At 52.5% G+C, this 20,683-nt stretch overlaps 7 protein-coding genes across 7 annotated transcripts; 2 read left to right on the forward strand and 5 right to left on the reverse strand.

The window, feature by feature from the left end:
- Positions 1 to 533: 533 nt before the first annotated feature.
- On the reverse strand, positions 534 to 3,158 carry J4E82_005179 (uncharacterized protein; the record flags this gene model as incomplete). The annotated part of the gene is made up of 1 exon (XM_051731448.1): positions 534 to 3,158. The coding sequence occupies one exon, from the start codon at positions 3,156 to 3,158 to the stop codon at positions 534 to 536; it is 2,625 nt and encodes an 874-aa protein (XP_051588886.1).
- An 886-nt stretch (positions 3,159 to 4,044) lies between these two features.
- Positions 4,045 to 11,405, forward strand: J4E82_005180 (uncharacterized protein; the record flags this gene model as incomplete). The annotated part of the gene is made up of 5 exons (XM_051731449.1): positions 4,045 to 6,206; positions 6,370 to 7,662; positions 7,983 to 8,129; positions 8,190 to 8,916; positions 9,087 to 11,405. The coding sequence occupies 5 exons, from the start codon at positions 4,045 to 4,047 to the stop codon at positions 11,403 to 11,405; spliced, it is 6,648 nt and encodes a 2,215-aa protein (XP_051588887.1).
- An 809-nt stretch (positions 11,406 to 12,214) lies between these two features.
- On the reverse strand, positions 12,215 to 13,101 carry J4E82_005181 (uncharacterized protein; the record flags this gene model as incomplete). The annotated part of the gene is made up of 3 exons (XM_051731450.1): positions 12,215 to 12,481; positions 12,628 to 12,850; positions 13,094 to 13,101. 3 exons carry the CDS (start codon positions 13,099 to 13,101, stop codon positions 12,215 to 12,217), a joined length of 498 nt encoding a protein of 165 aa, XP_051588888.1.
- A 664-nt stretch (positions 13,102 to 13,765) lies between these two features.
- On the reverse strand, positions 13,766 to 15,171 carry J4E82_005182 (uncharacterized protein; the record flags this gene model as incomplete). The annotated part of the gene is made up of 3 exons (XM_051731451.1): positions 13,766 to 14,535; positions 14,583 to 15,050; positions 15,108 to 15,171. 3 exons carry the CDS (start codon positions 15,169 to 15,171, stop codon positions 13,766 to 13,768), a joined length of 1,302 nt encoding a protein of 433 aa, XP_051588889.1.
- A 691-nt stretch (positions 15,172 to 15,862) lies between these two features.
- J4E82_005183 (uncharacterized protein) lies at positions 15,863 to 17,248 on the reverse strand (the record flags this gene model as incomplete). Its single annotated transcript, XM_051731452.1, has 2 exons — positions 15,863 to 16,505; positions 16,551 to 17,248. The coding sequence occupies 2 exons, from the start codon at positions 17,246 to 17,248 to the stop codon at positions 15,863 to 15,865; spliced, it is 1,341 nt and encodes a 446-aa protein (XP_051588890.1).
- A 1,135-nt stretch (positions 17,249 to 18,383) lies between these two features.
- RPS13A (40S ribosomal protein S13-1) lies at positions 18,384 to 19,065 on the forward strand (the record flags this gene model as incomplete). The annotated part of the gene is made up of 4 exons (XM_051731453.1): positions 18,384 to 18,529; positions 18,586 to 18,674; positions 18,791 to 18,927; positions 18,982 to 19,065. The coding sequence occupies 4 exons, from the start codon at positions 18,384 to 18,386 to the stop codon at positions 19,063 to 19,065; spliced, it is 456 nt and encodes a 151-aa protein (XP_051588891.1).
- Positions 19,066 to 19,498: 433 nt separating this feature from the next.
- On the reverse strand, positions 19,499 to 20,050 carry J4E82_005185 (uncharacterized protein; the record flags this gene model as incomplete). The annotated part of the gene is made up of 2 exons (XM_051731454.1): positions 19,499 to 19,849; positions 19,922 to 20,050. 2 exons carry the CDS (start codon positions 20,048 to 20,050, stop codon positions 19,499 to 19,501), a joined length of 480 nt encoding a protein of 159 aa, XP_051588892.1.
- Between the last annotated feature and the right edge of the window lie 633 nt (positions 20,051 to 20,683).

A 20,683-nucleotide genomic window follows, 5' to 3' on the forward strand; every position in this document is an offset into this window, starting at 1 on the left:
GCTGGCCAGACCTCAAAGTACAAGGAGCGCCTAGCATTACTCGTCTCATCCGTGGCTGTGTCAATGTCGTTATTAGAGCCTGATATCAATATCTGACTATATGACGCATCAGTAGAATACAATTATGCGGGCAGAGACCAGAGAGTCCAGAACCTTGAAACAGCAAGCGGCAAGATCATGTTGACCTACAACAACGACATCTTCAAGGACGGAAATATGGCTGCATACCAAGTTTGGGCCAGAGCGCAAGTAAATGACGGCGTGAAGCCAGTCAACAGCGCTATCAACTCTGCAATGGAGGGTATGGATTTTTGTTCCTTGATGCAAGGCCTTGTGTTATATGCTGATTGTAGTCTTCTAGGATACATTCAAACCGACTTTCTCGAGGAAACGTGCGATTTTGAGATGCTTGGACTGGGCTTAAACGAACTTTTCAATTCAACACTCGCGTACTGGGCTTTTCAGATTGTGTTATTTGTTTATATATACACATTACAAGTAGACCGATGGCTGCTCTCCACCATAGCCGTTGATCAATCTTCAATGTCGTCATCGCTCAACGTGAGACTGGCGCCTTTGTCTGCTAATCCAGAAATGGCCGATTCCGGCTCTTGCGCTCTGCTTTCGAACTTCACTCGTCCCTTCCTTTTGGGTGTCTCTAGGGTCGGTTTGTCTGTCGACCACTGCTCTTGCTCGCCGGGGCGGGCATCCTCCTCCATATCGTCTTCTTCAGTGGCACCAGCTAAAGCATTCCCAGTAAATGAGGTAATCTTCTTGATCTCACGCACAGTGGCTGCTGTAGATGGAGGCGGCATGCGTGACCTTCGTAAAATAGTAGTCAGGTAAGGAAGACGTTCCAAAAGCATCTCGTTCCGAGCCGAACCACCACTTCCTAGGAGAATTGAAGCGGGTGCATCTTCTTCCGCATCTTTCGAGCCTGACGCTGATGTGGGTCGTGAAAACGAGGCATTGCCTCTCCAAGTCTCGACTCCCCCGCTTGAGAAAGTCGGTTTTGATGTACCTGACCCCATCGAAAACAGTTCACCGCGTTGCGCTTTCGATACCCACATCTCCAATAAATCTTCAATCTCTTCCTGCTGTTTCCATATCCGCAGCGACACCGGGTAGTACATGACGAACGCGTTCCCTCTCGCCGCGCCGCCACTTGCTCCCTGGCCTTTCGCTTTGATGCCCATTGTGCCCGGGGGTGGCGCAATTCGTTTGACAGGATATGGCAGATTGTACAGAAGTCCGCGCACGCTCGTCTGAAAGCACATCTCGTCTTGACGCAGATTGTCCGCACTCGTTCCTTGAAGATTCCGACGGCCAGCGCCAGCGCCAAACCGATCCGGCGATAAAAGATCGGCATCCGAAAGACCTTCTATACATCCCTCAATAGAATCCATTGTTTCTTCACTATCTGCACCTCCGCAAGACAGGACATAGTTTTCGTGTAGAGCAGCAACAAAAGTTTGTGTATCGGTGCCTAGCTCGTCGATGAGCGTGTCAACATTGACCTCCGAAGCCTTTGGCCTTCGCCTCTCGGGAAACCAGTTCGGTGGATGGGCTACAGGTGTGTTAGGGTCTTCTGGTAGACGTTTGTTGTAGACGACCCTCCCAACGGCGTGGAAGATACCAAGAGTGCTTTCCCGCTGCGTTACCATCTCAAGCGACTCCTGTTCAATCTTCGTTATTGGGACATCTTTCGGTCCCTTCTTCTTGGTAAAGTTGACCTTTGCGCCCCAGCCTTCCGCGTCATCGCCGCGTAAGCATAAGAACTCGAGTGATGAGACTGCGCTTCTGATGTCTCCAAGCTCCGCAAGACGATGGATGGCTTGTGGCCCGAGAGTCTTCTTACGTCCAGACTTCCGTGCCTCTTTGACAATGATTTTGTCTAGCGCTTTCGTCATGAATGTAGTTGCGATTGGATTGAACTCGATAACATCCACTCCATGATGGGTAAGGATCTCAGGACCTAACAGACGATGTGCAGTGAAGCTGTCTGCTGCTGCTGTACTGGTAGACAGCAGAGTCTCTGAGATGATCATAACGATTGGAGTCACGGGCTGCTCGGAATCGACTTGGGTGGAGAAGAATGCAGTAGCTGATTGTGTGTTGGCAGCAAGATAGTTGAGGACGGAAGAGCGAAAAGATTGGACGGCCGAAGAAGTACGTGTAAATGTATTCGGAAACTCCTCTACTAGGACCAGTTGCTTCTGCCTTGCAGCATGACTGCTAGGCGGAGCGGACTGAAGACTCATTGTCGGCTTATCGAAGGCCAGACTACCAAAGGTTCCAGTTCTCCCAACAAAGTCGTCGAATTGTGCAGTAGCAGACACGAAGCTGTCAGAAGTGGACATGGAACCTATAGGGTTCTTCCACTCATGCATTTCAATGTCCAGTTCTTTGGAGAGCAAGGACATGGTCGTGGTCTTTCCACTACCAGCGGGGCCTTTGAGGAGCAGCAATCTCTTACGTGACTTGCCGCTGAAGACGTCGGCCAGCCATGTCCGCACGTCTGTCACCTTCTTCTTATGTACAGCGAGCTCATCGAGCGACACGGGACCGTACTTTTCAGTCCATGGCCGCCGGTCATCTGTGTCCTGCCGCGCCGGCTGAGACGACGATGGAGTGACACTGCGGGCTCCGCTTGCTGTTCGTAGGAACTTCTGTCTACTGTTCACGGTACTGCCATGGTCACTTGGCGCTGTCGCAGCGATCGGTCTCTTGCGCACGGGGAGAGGTTTCGAGGGTTTGACCGGTTGCGCATCGTCCGAGGAATCAAAAATGTCGTCGTCGAATATATCGTCTACATCCTCAATGGACGCGGCAGGTTTCTCGGGACTCGGCGTGGGCTGTAGCGATTGCGGCCGCGGCACACTGCTGAAGAAAGAAGTGATGGGCTTGAGGACGGGCTTTGTCTTGGCCGGGGATTTGGCTGGAGACGTGGTAGTCTTAGTAGCAGCTGTTCTCGATCGCGTGGGAGAGGCTGCACGTGTCTGGGATCGGGTAGCCTTGTTCTTACCATGCGCCCCAGTCGGTACGCTTGTTAGTGTGCCCCTCTTGGAACGCGTGGGAGGCGGTGTGTGTGAATCATCTGCTTCAGAGTCGGATGAGAGCACAATCGGCTGTTTCCGCGTGGCTCGAGGCTTAGCCATGCCGCCCCAAGTTGCTGGACCTGGTGAAGACTCGACTGCAGAATGACATACTCAGTGCTAGCCTGGTTGGAGTTGCAAAGCGCGTGATGGGAGCCTGTGCAGCCCTGACGATTTCACGTCGCGTCGGAAGGCGGAGGAAGTTCCACGCCTCGGGTCAAAGCGCGCTAGGTCGGGTGGGGCTAGCAGCTACTAAACTTGTTGACAACGCATCTTCCTTCTGCATCTTCACACACACCGCTGCTCTTTTACCGCTAGCACCCGCTGTAGTGCACTCCTTTCGAGGCTGATATGCAGCTAACACGTCCAACCGCAGTATGCCACAACGCCCTCCCTGTCGCTTCTGCATCGAGGCCAAATTTTGACTTCCCACGGCGTCATCGCGTGCATATTGGTTCGTTGGATCGTTTTCCTACAGTAAATATCAACAATGAATTCGGGCCATGGTCTCCCGTTGATCCACTGCCGATGGCTGCCGTTGTGGTACAGAATGAGAAGCACAGCGCGACCATATAGACGTAACTGTACCAGACACGCGAAGGCGTCTGCCATGGCTGGAGACGTTACGCTCGGGGCATATAAATTAGGCCGCTCAAGTTTGCGATGAGCTGGCAGCTCCCTGCCAATCTCCCATTGGGCGGCATGGCGTTTGCAGCTTGTACTATCCTCTTTCATCATTTTCACTGCCGCGTTCCTTATATACTGATTCTGCGCTTGCTCATTGTTTTTTGACCTGTTTCCCGCCGCCATGCCACGTTAATAGACAGCTATTCTAATCTCTGCAACCATCTGAGCTCAAAGTGAGAAGCGCATGCTCTGTTGTAATTTTTAGGTGTTCTGGCGTCTTTAACATTATATAAAACGACCATCGCACTTGGCGGCCGCCGTTATGGTGAAGAAGAAAAGCAAGAGCAGGAAACCGGTGGAGACCGTTGCTCCACCTGACAACGTGCCAACGAATACTGCCGAACCATTTCTAGATGCGCCTGAAGTTCCATTGACAGCAGAGCTATCAGCCACAGAAGCAGCGTCCGGGGAGCAGTCAATGCCAACCGCTTCCGAAGTGGAGACAGACGAGGGTACGGTTCCCACGCCGGTGGACGTGTCCACACCTGCACCCTCACAACACTCTGAGAGCATACAGACTATTCCCGACGAGGCCACAGAGCCACAGGCCATCGAGACCATACCTGCTGCAGACCTGGAGCCGCCAATGGAAGAAGAGCGGGAATCTGGATCGCAAGCGGACCCTACCGAAGCCACGGTCTTAGCGACTGCCGCACAAAGCGCTGAAGATATGCAGCATACTACAGTGGAGGAAGAAGAGTTACCATCAATCGAACCAGGAGAAGCGAATGATCCAGAACCCACTGTGGAGCAAGAGGATGCGTCAGAAGAACAACAAATTACAATCCAAGGGTACACATATCAACCAGCGCTCCTCCCCATCCAAGAATCTGTTCAGCATACAGCTGAAGACGAAACGCCGGTTGAAGTCACAGAACCTCTACAAGAATCTGCAACCGAGCCAGCGCCTGAAGCAGAAGCAGAACCTTCCGTACAGACTGCACCTACCACTGCAGAAGAAGCCGTCGAGTCGGCAGAACCAATGGAGGGTACTCTCAGTGGAGAGGAAGTTGAGCTAGACCCAATAGATATACTCCAACTACCCGACGCTCCTGAAGCTCCCGAAGCACCTGAAGCACCTGAAGCACCTGAGGCGCCCGAAGCACCTGAAGTACCTCAAGTACTTGAAGCTCCTGAGGCTCAATCAGAAGAGTCAGCTGACATAGTCGAGGATGCTACCGAAATTGTAACAGAAGAAGATCCAGTGGTGTTTGCACAAGAACTCGAGACCTATCCAGCAGCACCCGAACAGCTGGTAGGTACCGAACCACAAGATGTACCCATCGATGAAATATCAGTGCTAGAAGCCCCTGAGAGGCCGGGTGTTGAGAGATTCGAGACTGCGCAGGAAGGGTTGGTAACACTTGCCGCTGAGCCGGAAGTGGAGCCTGAATACATACCTGAAGTTCTTTCTGTCGAGGCTGCCACGAAACCGTCATATGAATTTGCTGCGCCCGCAGACGAAGAAGCACCAGCGCAAGAACAGGTGCAACTTGAGGAAGAAGCAACGACCACTGCGGAAGCCCAAGAAGCTGCTGAGCATGTGCAGGCTGTTCAAGCTCAAGAAGACGCGCAGTATAAAGAGCTGGACAGGCTGGAGCAAGAAGCTCTCGAGCACGAGCGGCTGGCGAAAGAAGCACTAGAGCAAGAGATGTCACATAAGGAAGCCGAAGCCAGCAGATCATTAGAGAATCAACGTGCAAGAGAGGCCCAAGAAGAGATGGAAGCTGCCGAAGCCGTCAAACGAGCTGTAGAAGAAATGAGGGTCAAGAAAGAAGAGCAACATCGAGAGTCTGAAAGACTCGAAGAAGAGCGACTAGCCCGTGAGAGGCTTGAGCAAGAGAAGCTCGAGCAGATTTCTGAAGCGAGGAAACTCCTAGCGTTGATGGAGGAAGAAAGACGTGCAGCAGAAGCCCAGGAAGAGATCGAAGCTGCAGCAGTTGCCGAACGTGCTCAAAAAGAGAAGGACGAAATCGAAGCTGCTGCCGCCGCCGAACGCGCTCGAAAAGAAAAGAAAGAACTTGAGGAAGAGCAATTACGACGTGAAAAAGCGGCCCAGGCTCGAATTGCAAGGAAAGCTCGAGCAGCAGCAGAGGTTCTCGCAGAGGAGCAAAGATTGGCAGCAGAGAGGCATGCTGAAGATGGGTCACGTGAACAGGCCGAGATACCATTTATCGCACGTCGATCAATGATCGAGTCAGCACGTGCTCCGTCACCTCTTTCGGGAGTACCTGATATGCAAGATCGTTCTCCGGTCTCTGATCGACCATTTCGATCGTATCGATCTTTCGCGCCACATGCACCGAAGCTTAGAACACACGAAGCGGGTCCAAACCATGCCCCGAAGCCTTACGCTGTGGCACAGCTCATTGAGGATAATAGACCTTCGGCACCGAGCCCGCCAATGAGTAAAGTACGACCAAGGTATGTAAACTCGATTCAACTGCTCGATGAGCGCATAGCGCGGGTCTTCTTCGGCGCGACCGTAAACCACTACACTGGGCCCAAAGCGAACATGCTTAAGATACATAAGCTTACTCACCGAACTCTTATGGAATTATTGTACTGACTAGATGTTTCCCTTTAGATATGCTCCTACTTTCGATACAGACGACGATTCAGATTCCGCTCTAGTACAAAATAGGATAGCGTCGAGGCGTCCATTTAGCGGTGAAGCACATGAAGTGTCGCGGTCCCACTTGGGCCCACATCAACCACGTAGCGCTTTTGCATCCCGAGTGCCTGTTGAGCCCACCTATCCGGCCCCTTCACCAAATTATCATCCCAGCTACTATGCCCCGCCAACCCAGCCGCCTCACCAGTACCCAAATCATGCATACGGCATGAGTCAGCAGGGTTATCCCGCGCCTAACCCCAATCCTTACGGCCCTTCGTCGCATTCTTCCTCCCCTCCCTACCAGGAATCATGGAGCCAATACCCACCCGGGTACCCTCCTTATGGCAACTCATCGCAACGACAGGACTCCTCGGGTTCTAGAGACTATCATTCACACGCTTTAGAGAGTCGACCTGCAATCGAAAACGGGTCTGGTGACGCTTTCTCACGCATCCCGCAGACCGATCTGCACGTGCTACTTGCGCATTACAAAGAGAATCACAATCAATTACGTATTAGGGAGGACTTGCTCCGTCGGCAGAGTGCTGAGCAAGAACAGCAACTGCGAGCAAAGGATGGTGAGCTTGGTGAACTGAAGGACAAGATTCGCAACTTGGAAGACAGGCATTCTGCCGAAGCAAGCAGACTACATTTTCAGATTGGTAATCTGGAAGAGCAAGTTAGAGAGCTTCGAGAGCTGATTGCCGAAACCAAGAAAGCCAAAAGAGACGCTGAAGAGTCCAAATTGGCATTGAATGCAGCTATGAGGTCTTGGGAGGACAGGTACAGGGAGTTGGAAGATGTGCATCGCACCTTGGAGAGGACCTCTGCGGAAGAGAGGGAAAGGGCGTGGAGAGATTTCGACGAGTGGAAGTCCGCCACAATCACGAAACACGACGCCGAGAAGATCGCCCTTGCTATCCAGTTCGACAAGAAGTTGAAGCAAGCTGGTCAAGATGCCGAGAATGCATCTGAGCTGAGGTCTCAGCTCCAGCAAGCCCTTGAAGAGCGCGACAACTTACGGAAGCAACGAGATGAAGCGGAAACGAGAGCCGAAGAGGAAGCAGCGAGGGCCAATCAGTTGATGAGAGAGAACGATGAGCTAATGAACCAATACAATCAACTCAAGGCCGAGAGTCAACAGGAGAAGGAGGTCATCAGAAGTGTTGCCAACAACCTCGAGTCGGAGAAATCCAGACTGGAGAAGATGATGGAATGTTATGGTGACATTGCCGAAATCAAGAGCAAGGGCGACAGCTACTAGTAAGTGACCCAGTCTTGCACATTTGTTTATGATATCCCCACGGTGGTGGCAGAAGCGCATCGTGGCTGATGTTGAATCGATTGCGAACGGCTTCGATTTGCTTCCTCGTCCCAAACCTGGGTAACGAAGAGCGCACCGAGACCGTCCAGCGAATCTTCTGGCCGACGGCTGTGATGTCACGCTGGAAGCCACCATGTGTTGCCATACACTGTCTTCAGAGTTCACCAACCCCTTAACGCAATGCTTGCTTCCGCATCAGTCGCGACTCCCCTATCTTTCTGTTATGCTAGGAGTCACCCGTTAACACTATCGCGTCTAGCCTGGTATCCTTTTCTCAGCTCCAAAGGCAAATCATCGACCTCGCTACAACCCATTTCGTTCACCTTCCAGTAAGGCCACCGCCGGAGGATCTTTCTCAAGTACCGTCCAACCTACCATCATTCCTTGGCGATAGCATTGCCTCCAGGTGAGAAAGATCAATCCATGTACACCATGACCTCAGATACTAACCGAGTCTTCTATCCAGGCAAGTTCGAGCTGCATACATCGCCCACACTGTATCAAAGTTGATCACGTTCCGTGTGTTCGGCCCGTTCTTGTTCAGTCTTGGTCGTCGGTACGACAAAGCTGATTCCCTGTTTTCTTCAATGAGCCACCACATTCGCGAGAAGAGCACGCGCAAAGAAGCGATCTGGCGACAACAAACACTCCTTGCTGCATTCACCAGCACCGGCGCGAAGCAGCGCATCAATACTGCTGCGGGAACTGTTGTGGAGGAGATTGTCAATGCTATCCGACACTTTGCTGATCCGAAAGAGGAGGAGGGTATCAAGATTGCCGTGAAACGCATTGTCAAGGTTGCTGCAGAGACATGGAGGTTTGCTCGTCTCGAGCGCGAGATGATCACCGCTGTCATGCCTGCGCTACATGATGAAGAACATCAATTCACCGGCAACCAATTTTGGCCAGCTTACAAGGCAGAGACAGGTTCGGCGGACGATAGCCTCCCTCCTACTGATTCGCAACGACAGCTACTGCTTAGAATCTTCCCGGTCGTCTATCGCGAATCGAAGCACGAGATCTTCCAGAACAACGAAGAGCGCGACGAAGGCTGCATTCTCCACCATGGATTGGCCCTGTATGATGATGCAGAGCCAGTCGTGACGAGAATGGAGGAGCTCAAATCTGCTGGTTTGCCTTCCCATACCACTGCATTAACGAGTCCGACTGACGAGGGCAAGTTTCCGCCGCCGGTATGTAACACCACCCGCGTGTTCACCTTACCCCCGCGTTCCTAGCACCGTTTTCGAGCTTGATTCACCGCTTCATTCACCTCGCCTCTTGAAGGGCTCGCGATATAACGAGATCTACGTAAGACGGAAAGACTGCTTTAGATCACTTGGCTAATCCACCGGTTTCTCAGGCCTGCCCGCCGCCCCGCGACCCTATACCACCTCCTCCGTCTCCACCCGCTCCCCGATCTCCGACGAAGACCGAGACGAATTCGGCTGAGGAATCTTCCGCATCACGCCCAATGTCACCTATCGCCGAGAAGCCAGAGAAGCCAAAGAAGCTCTCGGCCATTGAGCGAGCATTGAACCTCTTCTCTGCTCCTTTCCCGGACGACAAGCCAAAGCCTCCGCCTCCAGGCTCTACGTTCTCACGTCCACCGGCGCCTCCAACATCCGTGTTCACGTCGCCTAGGAACTTTATTGGTATGCCAGTGGAGAGTCTGGCTCCCTCACACGCACCAAGTCCCAAGAAAAAGCCACCACCACCACCGCCGAAGCCAAAGCCCGATATTCCTTCAACGGCAGCAGAGATTGCGGAAGCCATACGCCATCGTGCGTCCGTCGAAAGCGCGATTCTGCCTCCGTCTTTTTCCCGCACCACAACGGGAGAAACGATTCAAGAGGATTCACGAGCTCCAACGCCGGTAGACACGGTATCTCATCTTTTTGATGCCATTGATGAGATTGAAACACTGGTGCCTCAACGCACGCGGACTACGTCAACCTCCACCACGCACTCACGACGTCGCTCCACGCACAAGCGTCGATCTAGCGAACATGCCATGGAAGACGAGCTATTTGATATCACTCCTCGGCCAGAAATCAGTCGCAGGAAGAGCGGGTATGCTGCGAGTATCCGTACGACCAAGTCTGCCGATACCGAGCGCACTGACAGAAGTGAGCGCACCGACAAAAGTGAGCGCACTGATAAGAGCGAGCGTACTGAAAAGAGTGAACGCACGGAAAAGAGTGAGCGCACTGAGAAGAGCAGCCGCAGCCATCGAACGGAGAGGAGTGACCGCTCGGATAAAACCGAGCGTGAAAAGGCTCGCTATCTGTATGAGACCCGCGGTGCTGCCATGAAGGCTCTTTATCCCAGTACTCCAATAAAGGGTTCTCATGGTAGCTCCAGGAACTCAGCCAGGAGTGAAAAGAGGGAGAGGAACAAGGATAGAGGAAGCAAGGACTCTACCAAGGAATCGACATCATCGAGGGAATCAAGAGAATCCCGAGAGTCGAAGAGAGACTCGCGAGAGGTCAGGAGACAGAGGAGCATCTCCGATGCTGGCACTTGGGATACAAACAGCATCATGACTCATGATTTTGCACCTACCACTATTACGATGGATGCACCCTATCCTTCCTCGTACGACTCAAGACGAGACTCGAAAGAGTTGAAGAGAGAGTCGAGAGAGATCAGACGTCAGAGGAGCATCTCCGACGCTGGTACCTGGGATACCAACACTGAGATCTCTGCTGCTCGGCCCCCACCCACCACCGTATCGACCAACGTTCCTTATCCGACAGGAATGCCTTGGGAATTGAAGCGGTCGAGAAGCATTTCCGACTGCGGTACCTGGGATACTAGTAGTGAAGTCACTCAACGTGCTCCTCCCACTACCGTATCGACTAACGTCGCCTATCCGATGGAGAAGCATATGGACGCGTCGGAACGATGGTCCATGCCACCACCTCGTGACACAAGGGGAATGGCTGTCTACGATGACGACGATGCTGTCTCCGATACTGGGACTTGGGATACGAATACCGAGATCAATACCCACCGCGCTCCCCCTACGACTGTCTCCACCAACGTACCATACCCGACACAGATGTCGCGATATCTGCAAAGACCAAGCGATTCCGATGAGGACGAGTCTGACGATGGCGTATCCGACACCGGGACTTGGGATACGAATACTGAGATCACTACCCACCGCGCGCCTCCAACAACCGTATCAACAAACGTACCCTACTCAAACGTGCTACCCCGCCAGCTGAGAAGGCTAAGCGGCAGCGATGCCGGCACTTGGGACACCAGCAGTGAAGTGACGACAGTCACACACCGCCCCCCTCCCACGACCGTTTCAACCAACGTCCCCTATCCAACCGGCCAATTCAGCGATCTCGCCCCCTCGAGCTACCCACCCGGTCCCTTTGAGCAGCTCAAGCGAGTCGAACAACTCAGGAAGCAGCATGAACACCATAGCTTCTCCGACGACGGTTCCGACTCCGGTACCTGGGATACGAGCAGCGAGATTACTCATGCGAACAATGGGCCTGCAACGGCTGTCTCGCAAAACAAACCTTATCACGACAGACCCAGAAACCTGAGAAGGCAGACGAGTCCTTCCGACGCGGGGACTTGGGACACAAACAGCGTGATTACCGATGTGAAGACGACTGTTTCGACGAATGTGGGGTATGCTGCTGAACGAAGGTCTCGATAGGCACATGCGAGGAGGCATCGTTTGGATGATGTGCGCAGTATAGTTTCTTTCCTTTTGACTTTACCGTTTCCTCATTCTTTCTTTTCTGGGGGTGGGGTGGGGGGAAGTAAAGCCTCGTTGTTTGAGATTTACATGATGCATCATGATGTATCGTGGCGACGAAGATGGGGGGAGGGCATGCGAGGTAATCTACGAGGCCCGCATTGATGATGACAAACAAAGACGCAGACGATGATGAGCACGAGCGAAAGACATACATGGATAACGGCCGAGCAATGCATGATGGATATGATGAAGATGGTAGCGAAGATGGTTGGCATTTCTGTAGCATGGCGTTCTGGGTGTTTGCACGTCTGATTCGAAAGCGATAGACGAGCTTGTAAGATAGTACACATATATCAGCTGTTTTCAAGTTTCATACTAGCTTTCATTGTCTGCATCTGTGATGAAGCGGACATTCCTTCAGTTGTACTGAATACTGAAGATACATCCGGAAAGTGGTCGACGTATTCTGTAGCTCCATGTTACTGGGTAAAATATGATCCAGACCTCTCGCATACGTGTTTTATCGCGAGAAGCAGGTCCCTTGGCCACATATCCTTCGATCTGGCAAACGACTCCATGTAAAGATATTGATATCGACAAAAGGCATGCTAGCTATCCATCGAACCGAGTCGTAACATTCCATCATTTCAACCATGCTCCCCATCCGGTATCCACCATAAACGCCATTTAACACCCACACATGCAGCGTGAACACACACACACACACACCCCTCCTCGTAGTCTACCTGCCATGAGAGCAAAGCCTAGACCTTCTCATCATGAAAAACAAAGCTAATATCCCTCGGCCGCTGGGTATTATACCTTACGAAATTCTCATCGCCCTGCGGCCTCTCCTTCTTCGTATTACTCGTAAGCATACTCTGCAGACTGACACACACACTCTCGACGTTGTGAACAGGCGACCAACCGGAACGGTCGAGCAAGTCGAGGCAGATGATGCCGTTGGAGTAGATGTGCGGGTGCCAGGGTATGGGGTGCGTGGGTGTGCGGACGAAGACTACTTCGGGGGCCTGTGATACCACATGGCATTAGTCGTGTTTTTGGTAGTTGATGGGGCAAAGGGAATGTGGCGTAAAAGGATAATGGAAGGAGTCAAAGGTCAGAGTGGGGGATGGGTGGTGGTGAGCAAGTAGTATGAGAGGAAGGGGAGACATACCTCGATAGGATACTGTGGCGTGAAACTAAACTTTAACCGATATGTTTCTCCCTGGTAAAGCGGGTTGTCGTCCATGACTTGGATGTCCATGAGCCAGGTCTGGAAGTCGTCGGCCTGGATGAGCGTTATGCCTGGAGGGAGTTTCTCGTGCATCTGTGTCCTCGTCGTCAGCAACCTGATCGTTTCGTCCTGCATAGCCATATCCATAGTCATTCCTTGAACTCTACGCTGTGGGCGCGGGTTGTGTGTAGATTTTGGTAAATCGACGCGTGAATTTGGAGGAATGCGTGGTGGGTAGGAACTTATTCGACCGAAGACGACCGATGAGAGGGATTCGGTACCTTTGACAGCTCCTACAACACACGTCAGCTTCTTCTCCCTTTATGTATCTGTCTTTGCGCCTTCTCCTTCCCTCTACATGTCCGCTCAAGACTGGGTTAATCATACCTTGCCTAACCGTTTTGACGCGAACATCTTGAGTTATGCAATAGCGCTCCTCCTTCAATTCAGCTCTGGTGTAGAGGCGCGAACAGACGCAGAACCTCTTTCGCGGTACCTGGTTTACAGCGATAACGTCGTGGTTACGCGTGCTTTGTCTGCTTCGTGTCTCAGCTGTTCGCGACTGGAGCTAGACAGGCTGCGACCCTGGAGACTGCACTGAGTGGGGGAGGGGCAAGCAGCACGCCTGACGGTAACAGCCTAGAACTATGATTGAAGGGAAATTGTAGTCGTGGAAGTTGAAAGGAGCGACTAGGAGAGTGCGAAGGCAATAGGTGATAGGGTTCCAAATGTACCAGGCTGGTCGTTGCCTGTCGTTTCTCGGGGTCTCGGCTTTGTTCCGAGAGCTGGGTGACGTTGCGGAGCGCACATGCAAGGGCAAAGGCGGACGACAGCTGTAGTGTCTGAGCACCACTTTTTTAGATATGGATTACCTGGGTTATCTTCAGAATCATATACACTAACTCGTGATTCACTTCAGAGGCTCAGATTGAGAAGTTTGTTCAATGTTCGAATTTGGGCTTGATAGACCCATGATATCTCTGCGCGCCATACGCCATACCGTAGCTTTTGCCTAGCCAATTGTACACTCCTAGAGGAAATCGCATTAAAGATAAGAAAGGTAAACGTCGCTCGAATCCTACGAGTAGAAAGCACCCTTCTGGAAACTCTCAACCCCCATATCACCCGCCTTGCTCTCAACCTTCGGACCGACCTTCTCAGGTACCTTGGCTGCAGTCATGGTAGCAGTCCTGCTTGTATCGCTGCTGTTGGTCATCGTCTGGGTTCTGCTGCCAGCCGGACTACCGCTCTGACTTCCACTGGTAATCTGCGCAGGTGTCTTTCGCTGAATAGTCTCGAGATAAATACCAGGGAGATAACCCATACGCCCGTCTCTTGATCTGCACTTCCACCACTCTGATGCATTGCCCATGGGGTCGCTCTTACTTAGCACAGCGACCATATCTCCCTTCTTGACCGACAAGTCCATTCCCTGCATGTTGGCGTTGGGCGTGAAGTCGTAGAGGGCGCGGCAGAACTCGAGCTTGTTGGGATCGAGCGGTTGGCCGGCTTGCGGGTTCTCGAGCATCTTCCGTTGCTCCTCGGCTTCTTGTGATCGTGCGAGTGCCTTGATGAGTTTGCCCATGAGGTAGGGTAGACCGAACACAGCGAGCATGAATACAAAGAATGGTTTCTTGGAGGGCTTCGCGGGTGCGGGTGAGCCGTCGGGCATGCGTCCGTTGAAGGCTGCGAAGCTGGCGGGGGTGAGGGCCGTCGCATCGGCTGGTAGGGGTCGTCCGGTGAGCTTTGCAATCGCCGTTCTTATCCATCGCATTATGGTGTAAATGCCCAAAACCGAGCCAAGCGTTTGTCGTAGGTTTCCAAACTGCTCTGCCACAGATACCATGGCTGTTCATGTTAGCATTTGGTTGGCTGTAGCTGGAGGGTGAACCTACCAAAGAAGGACGAATGCGTCGCCATGTATGTGCTTTGCAGCATCTGTGCAAACCCGCCGAATGCACCGACAATGTTCTCAATCAACTGGAACGTCGCCGCTGTACTTTGGCTGAATGATTGTGTGAGGCTGCTGTTTGGGTCGCCTGGCATGCCTCCCATACCACCGTACATTCCGCCCATTCCCATGCCCATGCCACCCATGCCGCCGTACATGCCACCCATACCGCCCATGCTACCGTACATGGAGCCGTAGCCGCCGCCCATGGTGGAGTAGGGTGAGCTGTAGCTGCTTATTCCTCCATATCCGCTGCTGTAGGGGGAGCCATAGCGATTGTTCATGCCGGAGTAGTTGGACGCGTTGCGGTTCGCGACGGTGCTGAGGGAATCCGGTACTGACGGCAATGGAGGCGCACCTGAGGATGTCGTCGTCGAAGTGGGTGTTGTGGTGCTATTCGATCCAGTGAGGCCTGTGTTGTTGTTAGTCGCGGTTATCCCTGACGTATGGAATGGCTGGCGGAACTGACCGACCGAGGCACTCGTCGCGCCGTTGCTCGTCTCCCACGGCTTTGGCGGCGATGGCGCAGACATTTTGTCGAATGTGCGTCGTCCGCGCCTGTGTGCGCAGAAAGGAAGGCTGCTTCGCAGAGATGATGGAGGATGTCGTCAATGTGCAGGCCGGCAAACGTCGAGAGGCTGGCAATTCGCGGCGATCGAGGGCTGCGAGTTTTTGCGGGGAAGCTGCGCCGGCCGGGGCTTGGAATCGCGAAAAGGGCGGATCCGCCTTGACGTTTGGCTGATGACCGATACTGCGCGCGCAAGCAGTGATAAGGGCGATGTGGCTGGATGCAGAGTCGTACGTAGACGGAGATGGAGATGGAGGCGATGAGTGAATGCGCAATGTCGTCGGCCGGGGTGCGGCTCGTCTTTCACACACACAGACGCTGAGTCGCGCGAACAGACCTCGGTTTCTCGTGCCCGCTTTGGCAAGCCCAACCGTCACCTATCACACGCCGACCACTTTGCCACTCCACTGCTACAATCGCCGGCCCACTCCGCTGCATCGCCCAAATCCGTCTCCACCACATGCTGATTGTGCAGTGACCACAGGTTTGCCCCAGTCATAGAGTTCAACTCACTCACATTTCAGCTTCAAGGAAACTCTTAGAAATGCACCGCATGAGAGAAAACCAATTGCTTGAATTGTCCTGTTCGGCCTGCTGTTGTTACACATGATTCCTTCACATGAAGATCACAAACCGCCTCCAAGAAAACACCCTCCTCAGTCCCCAATAGCATACAGCGAGTGCGCCCAGCTATCCGGATCATACGCCACCAACTTCTTCATCGCATCATCCGACATGCTTTGCGAAAAGTCAAACTTGTCGTCCAACACCAACGCTGTAATATGCGGATAATGCCACACAACCGCAAACTTCATCGTCTGTCCAACAGGTCTGCTGAAGTAATTCGAGTCCCCGCCCTCCAAATTTCCCTGCCGATGTATAGTCGACTTCGCTCGTTCTGCGCCGTTGCTTAGAAGCTCGAAGGCGTCGAATTCGCCGCATCCGGTGGACCAGCACGAGCAAGGGATGTTGTTGCGGTCGTTGCCATATTGCAGGATGCGGGGGATGGCTGCGTTGAGGAACCAGTAGGCTGGAGCGTCGGAGAGCATGCCTTGATCTGTGCCGAGGTTGGGATAGTGGTCCATCTGGAATTCGATGAAGAAGGCTTTTGATGAGCCGGACCAGCCGTAGTGAGAGGTTGCGTTTGGCCTCCAGTACGGACAGTCCGCGTCACACTCTTTGTCAGACAGAACTACGATTTCTGTTTCAGACGTTTGAAGTATGCCGTTGAATGGTAGACTCTCGGCTGCTACCTTGTCACCTCGAGGAGTGACATAGCTGAGCGAGTTTCCGAAGGCACTGAGGACTTCAGCATCAATATTTCAAGAATTGTGGAGGACTTACTAGTCGAAAGTACCAGACTTTTGGGGGTCGCCCAGATTGGCCATGAAACTGAGTCCAGTGGCTTGGGCCGGTGCTGTTGACGTGTAGTATGCAATGCGGCTCCAATCGGCAGCCTGCCTTTTCACCATGGACGACGGCAATGGCGCAGGGATATCATAAGGCTGTCCATTGGGACGTTGAAACACTGGTGATGTATCTTGTGTTGGGAATGATGCCGGTGTCAATACTGAGGTTGGACTGACGTAGACCTGTCCGTTGGGCCTCTGAAAGATGGGATCATCAATAGGATCCTTGCCGCAAGTGCAGTCTGATGCTGAAGACGCGGGATCGGCTATCGATGCCGCAGCAGACGTAGTCATACACGACAGTGGGGGACCTATATAAGTCGTGTTCGGTGCAGCCTGCGAGATACTAATTGAAGAACAGGCTGCCTTTACCGTCACAGTCGATGTCACTGTAGCTGGGGTGCAACCGGTTGTTGTACTATATGTCCATTTGTTCAGACGATTGAACCAGCTTGGTGACGACGACTGCGTAGGAGTGGCAGTGGCGTCAGATATCACTAGTGTTTCTCGTTGCTCCAATGCTCGACGACGGTTGTAAAACGGCACTGTAGTCCGCTTCTGCATTGTATGCACTTCGTCTGGAAGCTGGTAGACTGCGAGCTGAGAGACGTTCATAGGCCCGCGAAGGTGCATTGACACCTGGTGCTGTCAGTGATGTAACGTCTAGAACCCATGGCAGGCCATACTTGTCCAAACAAGGGTGTCAACTCTCCTGTACTTGGATAGGCAACACGTTCATGACCGCAGGTACCAGTCTGTGGATCAACTATAGTGGTCTGATTGTAGGCGCCAGGCTGACTGATGTTGCGATAGGTGATTGCCCAGACTTCAGAGCAGTACTAATTGCCATCTGAGGACAGCTCGGCCGTACCGCGGCATAGATCGCTGGAGGTCTTGCCATAGGCGAAGGGAATAAGAAAAACTGCGCTGAATATCGTATGCTTCATGTTGGATGTTCGAAAGTGATTATTGTATGAGCAATGCGTTGCGGAGTAGCGTCCGCAATGTAGAAGAAAATCTTGTGAGTAGGGTTGTAGTGGTGATGGAACAGGGTATTGATTGATCGAACATCATTGACGGATGCCGCTATGGCGTGATGATATGTAGCGTATGGAAGCTACGAGCAGAGTTCATTGGAAAGCGCATGCACGTTGTTGATGAGAAAGAGTAGTTTTCATTCATAGCTATGGAACTGAAGGACCCTACCAACACTCTGGACGATGAGACTCGGTGCCATATAAATCTGCTTCTCGTTAGCCCATGTCGCCAACAAACGTGTCATAGAACAAGAAGAGGTGAGATCGCGTGTCAGAATAAAGGTTGAATGCACCGGCAGACCCGTGAGGGCCCGCCTAAAATAAGAGGTACCAGAAAATAGTAAGGGTTGTCATCATTGTGCGATGAAAGATGGGTGATGATTGTACGTACCTGGAGAGTAGAGCCATCGTCGCGCTGTATGATTAGTACCTTCGGCAGGGTAACGATGACATTGCACAAAGCACTCGTCTAGCTTCAAACATAGCCTTTAGACCGTCGCGCCTGCATGCCAAGTTCAATGTTCTCACATTGAGAGGTGTGAGGAGATGAGGTCGGTCGTCGCTGACTTTTTCTTCGATGGGAGCTTTGACGCTAACCCGCACGGTCCACCACAGACCTAGCCGAGCCGCGAGAAATTGGAACTTCGATCGCGAACTTCCATCACGACTCCAAGCCTACCACACGCCTCCGTACTAATCGACCAGGTCGCCATCCGGAACATTCATTCAAAATGGGTCGTCTTCACAGCAACGGAAAGGGCATATCAGCCTCCGCCATCCCCTACTCCCGCAGCGCTCCTGCGTGGTTGAAGACCACTCCCGAGCAGGTTGTCGACCAGATCTGCAAGCTCGCGAAGAAGGGTGCTACACCATCTCAGTAAGGACAATCGCACGGAAAAAGGACTTGAGAACGATGCACTAACACAGTCGCAGGATTGGTGAGATCCTCCGTGACAGCCACGGTGTCGCCCAGGTCAAGGTCATCACTGGCAACAAGATCCTCCGAATCCTCAAGTCCAGCGGTACGATCGCCCTATACACATGAAGCGCACGTCGACACAGCTCTGCTCTTTCGAGAGTACCTGCGCGCTATACAAAACTGCATCTGTTGGTCTAGGCTAACATTTTGCGCATAAAGGCCTTAGCCCCGATATCCCAGAGGACCTCTACATGCTCATCAAGAAGGCCGTTGCCGTCCGCAAGCACCTCCAGACCAACCGCAAGGACAAGGACAGCAAGTTCCGCCTCATTCTCATCGAGTCCCGTATCCACCGTGTAAGTCGACTTCGCCTTCTGCCATGTACCGGAGCACGCGCTAATTACCGTCAGCTCTCCCGTTACTACAAGACCGTTGGTGCCCTCCCCCCTACCTGGAGGTACGAGAGCGCCACCGCCTCTACCCTCGTCGCATAAGCAGATGTAGGATTGGCGTGTGTGGCAGTCTTCATGTTAGACATTTAAGTGGAGTTTCACAGGTATGGATGCTGTGTGGATACCTAACAGGATCACGATATGGAATGAATCAATCAAAAGCATCACCTCGAATTGAATATACCCAAGTTGAATTGAACGTGTCAGAATTTGATCGTTTGCTATTTGTATTGCTGATTGACTTGGGTATCATCCTTCATGACGCCTGCCTGCCTGCCTTGTACTTTTGGAAACACCCTCGCATAAGCCTGTGGTCCTTGGATGTTTTTCTGTCATGTCTTCCGCTGGGTAGCCATGTTTGACCAGCATACCATGGACTTGCTAACCGACCACGCATGCGCATGGCATCTTGTTCCTCGTCCTGACATAGTCTCTAGACCATCTCTGTATTCCCCTCTACCAGTCCATCCACCCCTCAAGGCCCCTCAATCTCCCTACTCTTTTGCGCCAAAAACTCACTCAGCCACTTCAATGGCTTCTCTGGCTCCGTTGTAGCAAGATGCTTCATAGCTTCTAGCAAATGCGGCGTCACATGCTGATTGAGATACACTCTTGTCGGGCTACCGTGTGGAATGGGTTGAGTCGGCGCTTGAGCAGTCGGGTGAGGCGAGTTGCGCGACGATGCTGCAGGTGTGGGTGTGGGCACGGTGGGGAGGGAAGGAGCAGATGGGGGTGCGGGCGTAGTGGTTGAAGGTGTTGGCGGGACTGTTTGGACGGTGGGTTGGAGGTCGGCTTGAGCTTGGGATTGGGTGTCTTGAGCGGGTGGCTTGGAGGCGTTAGTAGAGTGTTTGTGATTGTTGTGCTTGAGCGGAGAAGGGTAGAGACTTACTGCTGCTACTGCTCCAGAATCTGTCATCTCTACATCTGCGGGTTGCTCTGTGGATGCTTGTTGTGCCAGGCCATTTGTGATCGCAGGGTCGATGTCGGGGTTTTGCGCAGCTGCTTCGTTGGGAGATGGTTCTGTCATTTTCGATGTTTGCTGATGGTTTTATTCTCGCTGTTTGACGCGAATTGGCGCGGTAAAAGTAGGTAAAATCGGGCGTTTGTGGGGTTGAGATGGAGAGTTGGGTCTTTCTTGAGAATGTCTCGGTAGCTTGAGCTTCGAGCGCGATTGATGTTCGGGCTAGCCTCGGCCTTTGGAGCTGTCCTCTACTTTGTTCGCTTTGTTACTGCCACCATCTGCGTGTGCTATGGGACTCTGTCCTGTACGAACAACATTTTGGGAATACACGGATTTGGGGTTTGGAGTTGGCTTGAGTGCTTTATGAATAACTCCATGAATTCCATCTGTGTCCTAAACTATCTAGGTAGCTACAATGGTAGAGATACCAAATGTTGACTATGCGTTACCGAGCAGTTGTTTCTCAGCTCAGATTCTAGGCGTGCTCAACAAGTAGGCTTCGTACTACGAACTTCCCACGCAAAAGTGCAACTCGTCGCGCACGCAGTAGGTAGTTACCCACCTAAACGCCAAGCCATGAACGTGCACGTGCCTTGAGTCCAAAGCTTAAGACCCGAAAATCCAACCACCTCTTTCCCACTCTATCGACCTTCACATCACAAGGGCGAGCTGCATAGTCATGCGCGTTAGGATTGTTCG

The sequence above is a fragment of the Alternaria postmessia genome (assembly GCF_024291825.1).
Source record: "Alternaria postmessia strain BMP 2775 chromosome Unknown scaffold_26, whole genome shotgun sequence".
Classification (NCBI taxonomy): Eukaryota; Fungi; Ascomycota; class Dothideomycetes; order Pleosporales; family Pleosporaceae; genus Alternaria; species Alternaria postmessia.